Source organism: Neolamprologus brichardi, chromosome 23, assembly GCF_056152115.1.
Source record: "Neolamprologus brichardi isolate AB-2024 chromosome 23, ASM5615211v1, whole genome shotgun sequence".
NCBI lineage: Eukaryota > Metazoa > Chordata > Actinopteri > Cichliformes > Cichlidae > Neolamprologus > Neolamprologus brichardi.
Window position 1 is genome coordinate 9,869,448 of NC_142125.1, and position 12,469 is coordinate 9,881,916.

General features: G+C 37.5%; 1 protein-coding gene across 1 annotated transcript; it reads right to left on the bottom strand.

The window, feature by feature from the left end:
* Window positions 1–1,159: 1,159 nt before the first annotated feature.
* LOC102799316 (ELAV-like protein 1) lies at window positions 1,160–8,177 on the bottom strand. Its single transcript, XM_006790270.3, has 8 exons — window positions 8,009–8,177; window positions 6,839–6,901; window positions 5,442–5,513; window positions 5,171–5,339; window positions 3,125–3,228; window positions 2,512–2,665; window positions 2,199–2,424; window positions 1,160–2,045 (listed from the first exon to the last, which is right to left on the bottom strand). The coding sequence occupies exons 2-8, from the start codon at window positions 6,872–6,874 to the stop codon at window positions 1,727–1,729; spliced, it is 1,080 nt and encodes a 359-aa protein (XP_006790333.1). The 5' UTR covers window positions 6,875–6,901; window positions 8,009–8,177; the 3' UTR covers window positions 1,160–1,726.
* Window positions 8,178–12,469: the final 4,292 nt, after the last annotated feature.

Here is a 12,469-nt window from a genome sequence, read left to right on the forward strand (position 1 = left end):
TTTCTTTAGAAACAATAATAATCAAAGCAAACAACTATGTCCCAAGGGTTGTTTTAAGGATACAGATAGACACACACTGTTATATAAAAAAGTTTTCATCCTAGACATATTTTCAGGAGTATTATTAAATCTCAATTGATTAGATTCCATCCTATCTGCACCTTTAAGATCCATGTGGAAGAAGCTACTTCAGCGTTGTTTAAGGCTTTAAGACCTAGAGGTTACTCAGTCCGCTTTTTACGGCAGATTTAAAGTGAAGTGAAAGCACTCTTTGATAGGATCAGCCAACAATTAGGAGGAATAATCAGAGTGAATTGATTCAGTTTGTAATCACCTTTTCTAGACACATCGGAGTCTTGAATCAAGCTCTTAATACCTCTTTTTTGATGGCCCAACAAGCCCTTCCTCCTTTACAGCAATTTAAAGCTTATAGAAGAAATAAAAATCTAAAGGATATTTTGGTGCACAACAAATTGAATCCTATAAAGAATTTAGATGACAGATTTAAACAAGTACGATATACAGAAAATATTAGTAAGAGAGGGCTTTCTATTAAAAAATGGTTTCTGAAAATCTGTTTCTTTTGAGTTTAATATTATTTGTGAAATCAATTTATTTATTAATGGTTTAATAATTCACTTTAAAAAATTGATTTAAAGTTTTTTATTTTCAAACTATTAAACCAATTACTTTAGTTTTGTTTGAATAAATAAAATCATTTTGAAAAATGAATTCACAAATGGATGATTTATTATACAATTCATAATTTAAGCACAATTCTTTATTTCAATGCATGTGGCCTTGTGGTCCTCTATAACTGGCTCCCAGTAAAACTTTCACACAGGATGCGTAAATTCCCACATTAAAAATATTTTCGGACTTACCTATTCTTACACAGTGGATGCATAATTCCACAGGACAAATTTGTGGCATTTATTTTTTCAAACCGAGCTAAATTTTTCTGATGTTTTGGATCCAAATAAACAGATTTGTCCAACCAGACCACTGCATTTGTCATCGTTCAGTCACGCCATTGTACTGAATATGTAACGACACAGAAATAGTAAAATAAACTCTACACTTTGTGTCCATCGATAAACAAAAAGTTTGACAGTTTAAAGAAATTCAGACAAAGGGGAGACAAACATTCAGACACACGTTAAGTTTTCACAATAACAGATTTATTGCTGAATAAATGTCACAATGAAGCTGCAATACAAAAATAAAACAAATGAAAATCGACTTCACATCAGTTACCTGTTCATCAGGTGCATTCCTCTACCTCACCTGTACAACATGAAACTAATCGTCTAACACTGACCTGATCACCTGACATGATAACGTCAGGTTACCTGTCCAAACTTTTAATCCTTTAATCAGTTGTCAGTGGTTACCATGACATCATTTACATAAACTGTACATAAAACCAATTGAACGTTTTACTCAAATCAGAAAAGAGCAGATTTAGTTTCCATAACCTTTGACCCCAAATGTCTTAAAGTAAACCTGCAGAAATCGATACAACTCCAGTTATGTTCATAACAATGCTGACAGTCAGCTGTCAGTCATACTGCAAATTTCAGTCCTTTATTGTGGATGAATGCCCGCACAGTCAGAAAAATTACTTACTGACATAAAGAAACAGGGCATGCTGGGAAAAACTGACAAAACAGACAAAAAACAAAAAGAAAAACACCTGTTATTAGTTTTAGCCTCGCCCCCTCCTCTATTTGTGCCCCTTGCTGGTCTTGAAGGAGACCTGCAGGACTTTGTCCCCCAGGCGGTACCCGTTCAGGCTGTGGATCGCCATGGCAGCTTCCTCGTAGTTTGCCATTGTAACAAAGCCAAAGCCTTTGCACTTATTGGTGTTAAAATCTCGGATCACTTTCACATTCAAGACTGCGCCGAACGGGCCAAACATCTGCCACAGCATGGCCTCGTCAGCTTCCTGGCCCAGGTTGTAGATGAAGATGCACCAACCAGAGGATGAGCTCCCCGAGGCCCCACCCCCTCCGCTCATGTGGTCGGTGCTCATTGGAGAAAACCTGGACACACGAAGTATTAGACATCTGCAGATTAACTGATTCTCAACAAACAGTAACAAACATCTAAGTCAATTAGCTGCTGGATCTCGGGACAAGGTAGGTTTAGAGTACTCAGACTACAGTAATCAGGTTATTCTGAGCAGGTCAGCATACCGGAACCTTTGTGCCTGGTGATGGACGGGCCCCCCAAAGCGTCGTGATTGACCGTGGTACATCTGTGACATCATCTGGGAGTTCCTGGCCTGGTTGGGATTGGCAGCAAACTTGACCGTGATTGGCTCAGCGCTGCCGGGAGGCGTGTGTCCGTTCAGGTGTTTGACAGCGTCATCGGCCTCGGCCCTCTTATCAAAGCGGATGAAGGCCACGCCACGTGACAGACCTAAACAGCCAACCAGAACAGAATTTTTTCAGTTCCAAACATCACAAGCCATCACATGACCCTGAGCTTACTGAGCGCGTGTGTTACCTGAAGCCTGGTCCACTAACACTCTAGAATTGATGATGCGACCGTAGTGCGAGAACATGTCCTCCACGTCCTGCTGACTGAGAGTCCGTGGCAAACCACTGATATACAGGTTCGCATCTTTGATGGCGTCCGAACTCGGCCGTGCAAATGAAACCTGCGGGGAAGTGACAGGAAGTAAGTCAGCTGATCATCTTTACAAAATAATTGTCACAGAAAACAAACGGTGATGAAAATAAAAAATACAGTTACATTGAGTTCAAAGAAAATCCAGATTTAAATTTTTAAATATTCAATAAAAATAAATAAAAAATCCACAATTTTTCCAAACAAAACAAAACACAAAATAAAAGCATCCAAACAGGCTCTGATCACCAAAATAAAAGCATTAATATCATTAATGTCTGAAAGTAAAAGGTGCAGTACGTTGTCTCACTGAATTGAAGAAATTCACAGATTCAGTGTTGACACGTGTCGGTGCGAAAACAATAAAAACAAAACAGCAGAGTTTGAAAATACCTTCATCCATCAGACAGGTGAGAGTGCCCTCTACTGTCCGGGGAACATAACACATCAGTTGAGACAGGAAAAACAAAGAGCACCTGTGGCACGTTACCTTGATAGTTTTAGACTGTAGCCTCAGGCCATTGAGGGTACTGATAGCCCTCTCTGCATCACTAGGGTTAACAAAGTTAACAAAGCCGTAACCTAAACTGTGGCCTAGAGAAACACAAAGGAAAACAACAAAATAAAAAACAAAAGCGTCTGTTACAGCTGCTACACAGTCCGAGAGAAACAAACAGAGTTCACACTAAGTACAGAGATCCATACAGTCAATTGGAAAACATCAGTTTTCTGAACAAACCGGGAAAACCTGCCGCCACCCACCACGCCGCCTGACTGCCGCGCACCTGCCACGTTTTAGCTCTCAAAACAGTTAGGTGGCACTGCAAGGTACATTGGCTATTTAAAAATAAATAAATAAATAAATAAATAAATAATCAACATCGGAAAAAAACTCACTACAAACAAAGAGGTTAAAGGTCATCTCTCCTGTTACACTTCAACACAAATTAGTTCTCACAGAAAATAAAGTGATGGAAATAAAAACTGCACTTACATCGAGTTGAAATAAAATCCAGATTAAATGTTTAAATATTCAATATAAATATTAACTTATTTTTTATCTGAAAAGGTAAGATCTCACCTGATTTGACCAGTTCAGGTAAGATCTGTCCATGGAAGTAAATAATTTATCGTCGTCAGTGAATGAGGTTAAAGATGACTCACTGGTGATATATTACTTTGGCATGACGGTGGTTAGCCACATGATGATGATCAAACCGTCGGCACAAATCATCTGCACATGGTTGTATTGAACGCACGACGACCTGACAATTACACGCTGGCAGGATGTAATCCTGCATCACCCCATGCGACTGTTGAAAACGACTGTTTTCTCGACTTGTTCAGAACAAAAAAAATCGTCAAATATTTTTAAAGTTTTACAAACAGCCTGAAAAAAAATCAAACAGGTGAAAATATTTTTAAAAAAACAAACAAAATAAAACCCCACAAAAAATAAAAAACAAAACACCTTTATCAGAGGCTGGACGAAAAAAATTCAACCAAAACTTTCATTCTTTGCTCAGGCACTGACGTGCTCGCCGTTTACTCGCCAATCAAAGTTATTCTGTTTCTGCTGTAGGGCAGAAGACCTGAAAACCTGCAACCAAGCCACGTGTCATCTGAAGACATTCATCACCAGACGGCCGTCGCCTCAAAATGTAATTACAAAGTTTCAAATTCTTATAAAATAGAAAACAAGAAGTTCAGTTAGTGTCAACATATTCTTACCACACCTTTTTTCTAAATCATTCTTTAATTTGTTTTGAATCATTCAGTAGATAACTTTTTATTTACTTTGTTCGCCCAGCCCTGATGTAACCAATCAGCATTAAGTACCTGTTAGACACTTTGATGTCATTAAACCTGGTGTGAAAAAAAATGAAGATTACAACAACAAAAATATCCAAATTGTTTTATGACAAAAAAAGAGAGAAAAATCACAAAATTCACCTAAAAAAAAGAGGAACAAAAAAACAGAGTTAAAACCCCCCAAAACAAACAAAATCAGCTGATCGTCTTGAAACCCCCCAAAAAACAACAGTGAACAGGAAATACTGCAAACAGTACTATAACGACTATGTACTGATACTACGACTACTGCAAAATACAGCTGTGACCTACTGTGCAGCATAAGGAGTACAAAGTACAATGAAGCATGAACAAGTACACGTGTTAATGCTGAAATACATTTACTTCAAGTACTGAAATAAAACATATTGACAGTAAAACTTATAATGCTTCAAAAGTAATCTGGTATTTGTCTTTAGTAAAATTATCATCATTAGTAGTGAGCAAAGTAATACCACAGTACTACTGTGTGTAACAGTACCCCAGTAATACCATAGTACTACCTGAATAATACTGCAGTACGATTGGGAGCTCAGCGCCTGCTGCAGTCCAAGTACTCAGAAGTACTACAGTGATTCTACTGTAGTACTGCAGTAGTGGTACTAACAGTGATACTGCAGCAGCACTTCAGTAGTACTGTATTAGTGGTACTTCAGCGCTACATTAGCCGTACTTTCATCGTTACCTGCCACTTTGTCCCGGATGAGCTTGGCAGACTCGACCTCGCCGACGCTGCTGAAGAGGCTGCGTAGCTCGTCCTGGCTCATGCTCTGCGGCAGGTAGTTCACAATCAGGTTCGTGCGTGCGTCTTCGTCCTCCATCATCTGCTCGCCGTACCCGTTATCGTACAGCTCCTGAGGTCATTACATCATCACCATCATCACTTTCACTAAAGTCAAAAAGATGCCAGAATAAAGGAAGTGAACGGATTCAGCCAATCAAAGCGTAGCACTCACATTTCCAGCAGCTCCTTTAGCGGCGAGCGAAGCGTCTCTGACATCACCCTGAGAGTTCTGAACCTCACACACCTGAAACACACACACCACACACACCTGTCGTAAACATGCACTAATCCCCAGGCCCTGATTCAGGAAGTGGGTTCAGCTAAAAGTTTGTTAACCCTGAGATAAGATAGACTTGGGTTTCTGTTCCAGAAAGAGAATGAACTGAATCAGCCACCATGGTAACAAATTTTGGGAACTAAACTAAACTTTGGGTAACCTCTGACAGGTGTTCCCTCTGACTCCTCCCCTCCTCCTGGACCTGAATCAGCTGAGTGACCCTTGCTTTCATAAAGTCACAGCTATTAAGTCAGTCCAACCAACCACTCATCAATATATCAGCACAGAGACAGCTATTCCATCAATGACAGATTACAACTTAGAATCAAATCTCTAGTGACAGTATGAGTGTAATACGATTACAGTTATTGTAGAATCACCGTTTACATGACATCAATCGTCAGGCTCAATGACGGATTTTAGTGACGATAAGGCTGAAATGACTTTCAGATCCAAACTGAACTAAATGTGTTTAAAGTGACATTTTATAAGCAGACGGTCTGACTGTAATCTGATTACATTTCATGCTGACATAGGTTCACAGATTCAGATTCTGTCATTTGGGATGGGTGACACTCATCTACTAATTGGAAGGTTAGTGGTTCTGCTGCAGTTTGCAGGCCAAAGTGTCCTTGAGCAAGACACCGAAGCCTGAGCTGCTCTATGATGCGTTTATTGGAGTGTCAAGGCGAAACAGAAAGCAGTCAGGTATAGTAAAAAGTGTTCGTATCAATGTTCAAAGTCTGAAAATCACCTGAAAAAGTCTCAGCGACTTGACCCAGAACCAGATCACCCAAAGGAATCATAGGCTCCAGTTTTCAGATAATCTCTGAATTCTCTTTGCGATTACATTTGTAGTACAAGCAGCAAGCTTAAGCTCAGAGTTCTGTGCCACAAAGGTGGCATTCTTTGTACCTGTGAGATCATCGTGGTAATGCGTGCCGATCACATGGTCAGGAGCAGGTTTAAATCTGATGGAACTACCTTGTTTTCACCGATTCTGTCATTTACGGTCTGAGTCAGTGAGACTGAGATCCTCTGCTCATCGTTTTATTTGTAAAACCTGTTCAGTGGTCTCTGGGTGACATCATGGCCGAAACCCAGGTGTGAAGTCACATGATGCATATGTTCAGCTGCTGATGTAGAAAATGCAGAAACAGTTTGATGTTTGGTCCTCGTGCTATCATTTTGTTAAGCTGGTTAACTGAAAGAAAGCTTGAATTTGTTGAACCTGCTTCACAGCACAGCCTCTGAACAGGTTAAAAACACTTGATCACTACTGATCCACTCACCTTCAGGTACCTGATGTGTCCTCGTCTTTGCGCCATGGAAATGATTCAGGAAGTTAACTGCGTCTGGGAAAAATAGCAAAAGGAGCTGATTATTGATCATTGCTTATCATTTGCAAGCTACTCGATCAATAAACTGAAGGTGATCAGAATTCAATCCGTTTCAATCAGGAAACCCAAACCAGTAACTCTCTGATGATGGGTCGCCAGTTTAGCTCAGTGGGTGAGCAGGCAACCACATGCCACATAGCCAGAAAGCAGTGGCCCGAGATTGAGGCCGATCTGCGGCCCTTTGCTGCGTGCCAATTTTCCGTCTGTGATCTGAGTCACAATGTTCACAGGTCATTTCACTCCGTATTATCTTATGTTCCTGTTGCTACAGTAGCATTATTGATTGAGAAGCACCTGTGAAGTCCGGGTGTTCTCTGTGGATCAATGTCCAGATGTTGATTCCAGATCCCAAAACGTTGATTATGTTCATCTGGACGTTTTCAGTGGGAGAAACGTTTCATCACCATCCAGGTAACTTCTTCAGTCTCAGCTGACGCTAGCCTACTGAATAAACAATGGAGTCATGCAGTCAGCTGAGACTGAAGAAGTCACCTACATGAGGAATTTTGGGAATTACTTACCTGGATGATTGAGCATACATCAAGACATTGATTCCAGATGTTTCTCGGCCTTTAAGAAGCACCATTTCCTTTACATCCTGTTTGACTCACCTGCAGCTTTCTATAAGATGACATCTGACCCCAAACATTGCCAATCAGAATGACGTCTGAGAATGTCATCAACATTTCTAACCAACCAAAGAGCTCTAGAAGTACATTTACCTGCCTGACACCCCGAGAACCGTCTAACCGCTGAAGCACCGCCCACAGGTCCAGGTGAACACATTAACTTAATGGATTAACACATATTTACTTAATCACTAACTTAATTACAGAGATCGCTGGCGTTTCCCAGAAAAACCCGTAGCTTTCCCGTTCCGGTCCAGTTCGCGTTACAGTCGGGTCTCACATGTGGATAGATAAGCAGGTAAAGTGGGTAAAATAAAAGCGCGCACATTGAGGCCGCGGAGCTGCTAGCATTAGCCGCTGTTAGCACCGCGGGCACACCACGAGGCTACTCGTCCACTCGCACCTTGGCAATCAAAGACGTCACCGTTCTTACCTGTAGGAGTGCGGACAGGTGATCCGGTGTGATTGGGTCAGATTTCGATCCGCAGTTGGAAGATAAGATGATCTGTCGATCCTAACACGCACGTTCCCTGCTGCACACAAAGAACCAACTGCCGCCCAGTGAAGTATCGCGAGATCTCCTCCTGTCCTTCTTCTTCTTCTGTAAAATAGGACCGTGCTCCTTATTTGCCCCCTGCTGGAGTCATTGGGAAAACACGAAAATCAAATCAGAAATTTTGTTTTGATTTTACTGAAGAACTTTATTTATAAAATAGAACCGACAACACGTGTACCAGAAAACTAAACATGACATCACCCAAACATTAAAATCCAGCTGTAAAACATCTGTCTGCTCAGAATGAGATGGTCAACTCCTGCAAATGTTGTACCTTTATATTGTAAGGAAAGACCCTACAATAATAAAAAGAAAACAGCAAAAACCCCAACAATCACATGACCCCCTTATGAGCAAGAACTCTGTTGACAGTGGGAGGGGAAAAAAACCCTTTACAGTTTTTCACAGTTATTTACACACAATTACTTGTACTTCAGACACAATGACTACAACATGTATCTGATGCACCAACCATACTATGGGCTCAAAATGTGGTCATAAATATTTTGTACTTGTAAATCAGTTTTGTACTTGTAAATCAGGATTTGTATGTGTAAAAAGAATTTGTGTGTGTGCAGTGTTTTGGAAATGACAGTCTTCATTACAAAGCTTTCTTCGTTATGAATTAGCATACGTGTTTTTATTGAACATTTGAAGAACTAGCAAAAAAACCCAGAAACTCTTGTAGAGAACATAAAGCAAAATTTTTCAACTTAAAAAAATCCTAGCTCGCACCGGTGCAACCAACTGTTTGAGTAAAAAAAAAGAAAGAAAGAAAAAGAAAAGAAAAGCCCCCGCAACTCTGAAAGTCTCCGTGTGGTCAAAACAGACACACATTATGCCCCTATTGTGGTCTAAACCAATCAGAGCTAGTCAAGGACAGGACCTCTCTGATTGGCCGTGGTCCAGTTGAAAGTGCAGGTGGATAGAGAGAGGTGAGTAGCTTGAATAAAACAATAAAGCTCACAAAACTATTTCAACAACCACCAAACAGGAAATAAGACCTCAGTTACTTTTGACACAAAGGCATCTGCTGTTACGCTCACACCTCTGATGAAGTCTCACATGTATCAGTACTGATAAGTGATCAGAATTATAATATTTCTGACTGTCAAAATTGAATCGAATCAGGACCTCGTGAATCGGTGTCAAATGGATTATAGAAATCAGTGACAATACCCAGCCCTAGTGAGCAGTCTAGGCCTGACAGAAGTGGATTTAGCTGTGGGTAATAAGAAAAGATGAAAAGAACTATTGTTACCTTTTTTATTAAGTTAAGGCCTGATTCGTCTGAAATTCATAGCCAGTCCTCTGACATGGAGCCATCAATCTCTGAACCCTGAAAAAGCACAGTGTACCCAGAAAACACATTATATGATGCAATAAATGCACTGCCCAAATGGGTAAACGCCTGGAGATGGAAAGTGTATGACCGAAATCCACACACACATATACCCCTTCCCAAGCTATGGAAGATGCATGTGAAGATATAGCAGTTGATGATATTCATGGCTGGATTCGCCATGCTTGGCGATATTTGCCCTGCCGATCAACCAGGGCAAACATTGCTTGTGATATGGATGAGGTGCTGTGGCGAGAATGAAACAGAAGAGTAGATGCAACATAGTTTTTTTTTTTAATGAAAGAAGTTCTAATTCTACTAGTTTCAAGAAAACAACAGAATTTCTGTTGTTTTCATTCTAATTCTGTGGTTTTCATCCAAATTCTGTTCCTTTCATTCAAATTCTGTTAATTTCATTCAAATTCTGTGGTTTTCATTCTAATTCTGTTGTTTTTGTTCTAATACTGTTCTTTCCTTTAAAATTCTGTTGTCTTCATCTAAATTCTGTTTCTTTCATTCTAATTGTGTTGTTTTTATTCCAATCCTGTTGTTTGTTCTGAAATTCCGTTGTTTTCATTCAAATTCTGTTATTTTTATTCAAATTCTGTTGTTTTCGTTCTAATTCCGTTGTTTTCATTCAAATTCTGTTGTTTTCATTGTAATTCTGATCTTTTCATTCTAATTCGACTCTTTTTATTCAAATTTAGTTGTTTTCATGCAAATTCCGTTGTTTTCAGTCAGATTCTGTTCTTTTCATTCTAATTCTGTTGTGATCTGAAATTCCGTTGTTTTCATTCAAATTCCATTGTTTTCATTCAAATTATGTTCTTTTTATGCTAATTCCGTTGTTTTCATTCAAATTCCGTTGTGTTTATTCTAATTGTGTTCTTTTCATTGTAGTTCTGAACTTTTCATTCTAATTCTAGTCTTTTTATTCAAATTCCGTTGTTTTCATTCAAATTCTGTTGTTTTTATTCAAATGCTGTTCTTCTCATTCTAATTCTACTAGTTTCATTCAAATTCTGTTGTTTTCATTCAAATGCTGTTCTATTCATTCTAATTCTGATTGTTTTGTTCAAATTCTATTGTTTGTTTTCAAATTCTGTTGTTTTCTTTCAAAATCTGTTGTTTTCTTTCAAAATCTGTTGTTTTCACTCAAATGCTGTTATTTTTATTCAAGTTTGTTCTTTTCATTCAAATTCTGTTGTTTTCATTCAAATTCCGTTGTTTTCATTCAAATTCCATTGTTTTCATTCAAATTCCATTCTTTTGATTCTAATTCTGTTGTTTTCATTCTAATTCTGTTGTTTTCATTCAAATTCCGTTCTTTTCATTCTAATTCTGTTGTTTTCATTCCAATTACGTGCTTTTCATTCAAATTCCATTCTTTTGAATCTAATTCTGTTGCTTTCATTCAAATTCCGTTCTTTTCATTCTAATTCTTTTGTTTTCATTCAAATTCTGTTGTTTTTATTCAAACTCTATTGTTTATTCTCAAATTCTGTTCTTTTCATTCTAATTCCGTTGCTTTCATTCAAATTCTGTTCTTTTCATTCTAATTCTGTTCTTTTCATTCAAGTTCCATTCTTTTAATTTAAATTTCGTTGCTTTCATTCAAATTCTGTTGTTTTCATTCAAATGCTGTTCTCTTCATTCAAATTCTATTGATTGTTCTCAAATTCTGTTGTTTTCATTCAAATTCTGTTCTCTTCATTCAAATTCTATTGATTGTTCTCAAATTCTGTTGTTTTCATTCAAATTCTGTTCTCTTCATTCAAATTCTATTGATTGTTCTCAAATTCTGTTGCTTTCATTCAAATTCCATTGTTTTCATTCAAATTCCATTGTTTTCGTTCAAATTGGGTTCTTTTTATGCTACTTCCATTATTTTCATTCAAATTCTGTTCTTTTCATTGTAATTCTGATCTTTTCATTCTAATTCTGTTCTTTTCATTCAAACTCTATTGTTTGTTCTCAAGTTCTGTGGTTTTCATTCATATTCCGTTGTTTTCATTCAAATTCTGTTCTTTTTATTCTAATTCTGTTATTTTCATTCAAATTCCGTTCTTTTCATTCTAATTCTGTTGTTTTCATTCCAATTACGTGCTTTTCATTCAAATTCCATTCTTTTGATTCTAATTCTGTTGTTTTGATTCTAATTCTGTTGTTTTCGTTCTAATTCTGTTCTTTTCATTCAAATTCCGTTCTTTTCATTCTAATTCCTTTGTTTTCATTCAAATTCTGTTGTTTTTATTCAAACTCTGTTCTTTTCATTCTAATTCCGTTGCTTTCATTCAAATTCTGTTCTTTTCATTCAAACTCTGTTCTTTTCATTCTAATTCTGTTGCTTTCATTCAAATTTCATTCTTTTCATTTAAATTTCGTTGCTTTCATTCAAATTCTGTTGTTTTCATTCAAATTCTGTTCTCTTCATTCAAATTCTATTGATTGTTCTCAAATTCTGTTGTTTTCATTCAAATTCTGTTCTCTTCATTCAAATTCTATTGATTTTTCTCAAATTCTGTTGCTTTCATTCAAATTCTGTTGTTTTCACTTTAATTCTGTTGTTTTCATTCTAATTCTGTTGTTTTCATTCACATTCTGTTGTTTTTATTCAAATTCTATTCTTCTCATTCTAATTCTGTTCTTTTCATTCAAATTGCGTTCTTTTCATTCAAATTCCATTCTTTCGATTTTGTTTTCATTCAAATTGTGTTCTTTTCATTCAAATTCCATTCTTTTGATTCTAATTCTGTTCCTTTCATTCAAATTCCGTTCTTTTCATTTAAATTCCGTTGCTTTCATTCAAATTCTGTTATTTTCTTTCAAATTCTGTTCTTTTTATTCTAATTCTTTTGTTTTCATTCACATTCCGTTGTGTTCATTCTAATTCTGTTGTTTTTATTCAAATGCTGTTCTTCTCATTCTAATTCTACTCTTTTTATTCAAATTCTGTTGTTTTCATTCAAATGCTGTTCTTTTCATTCTAATTCTAC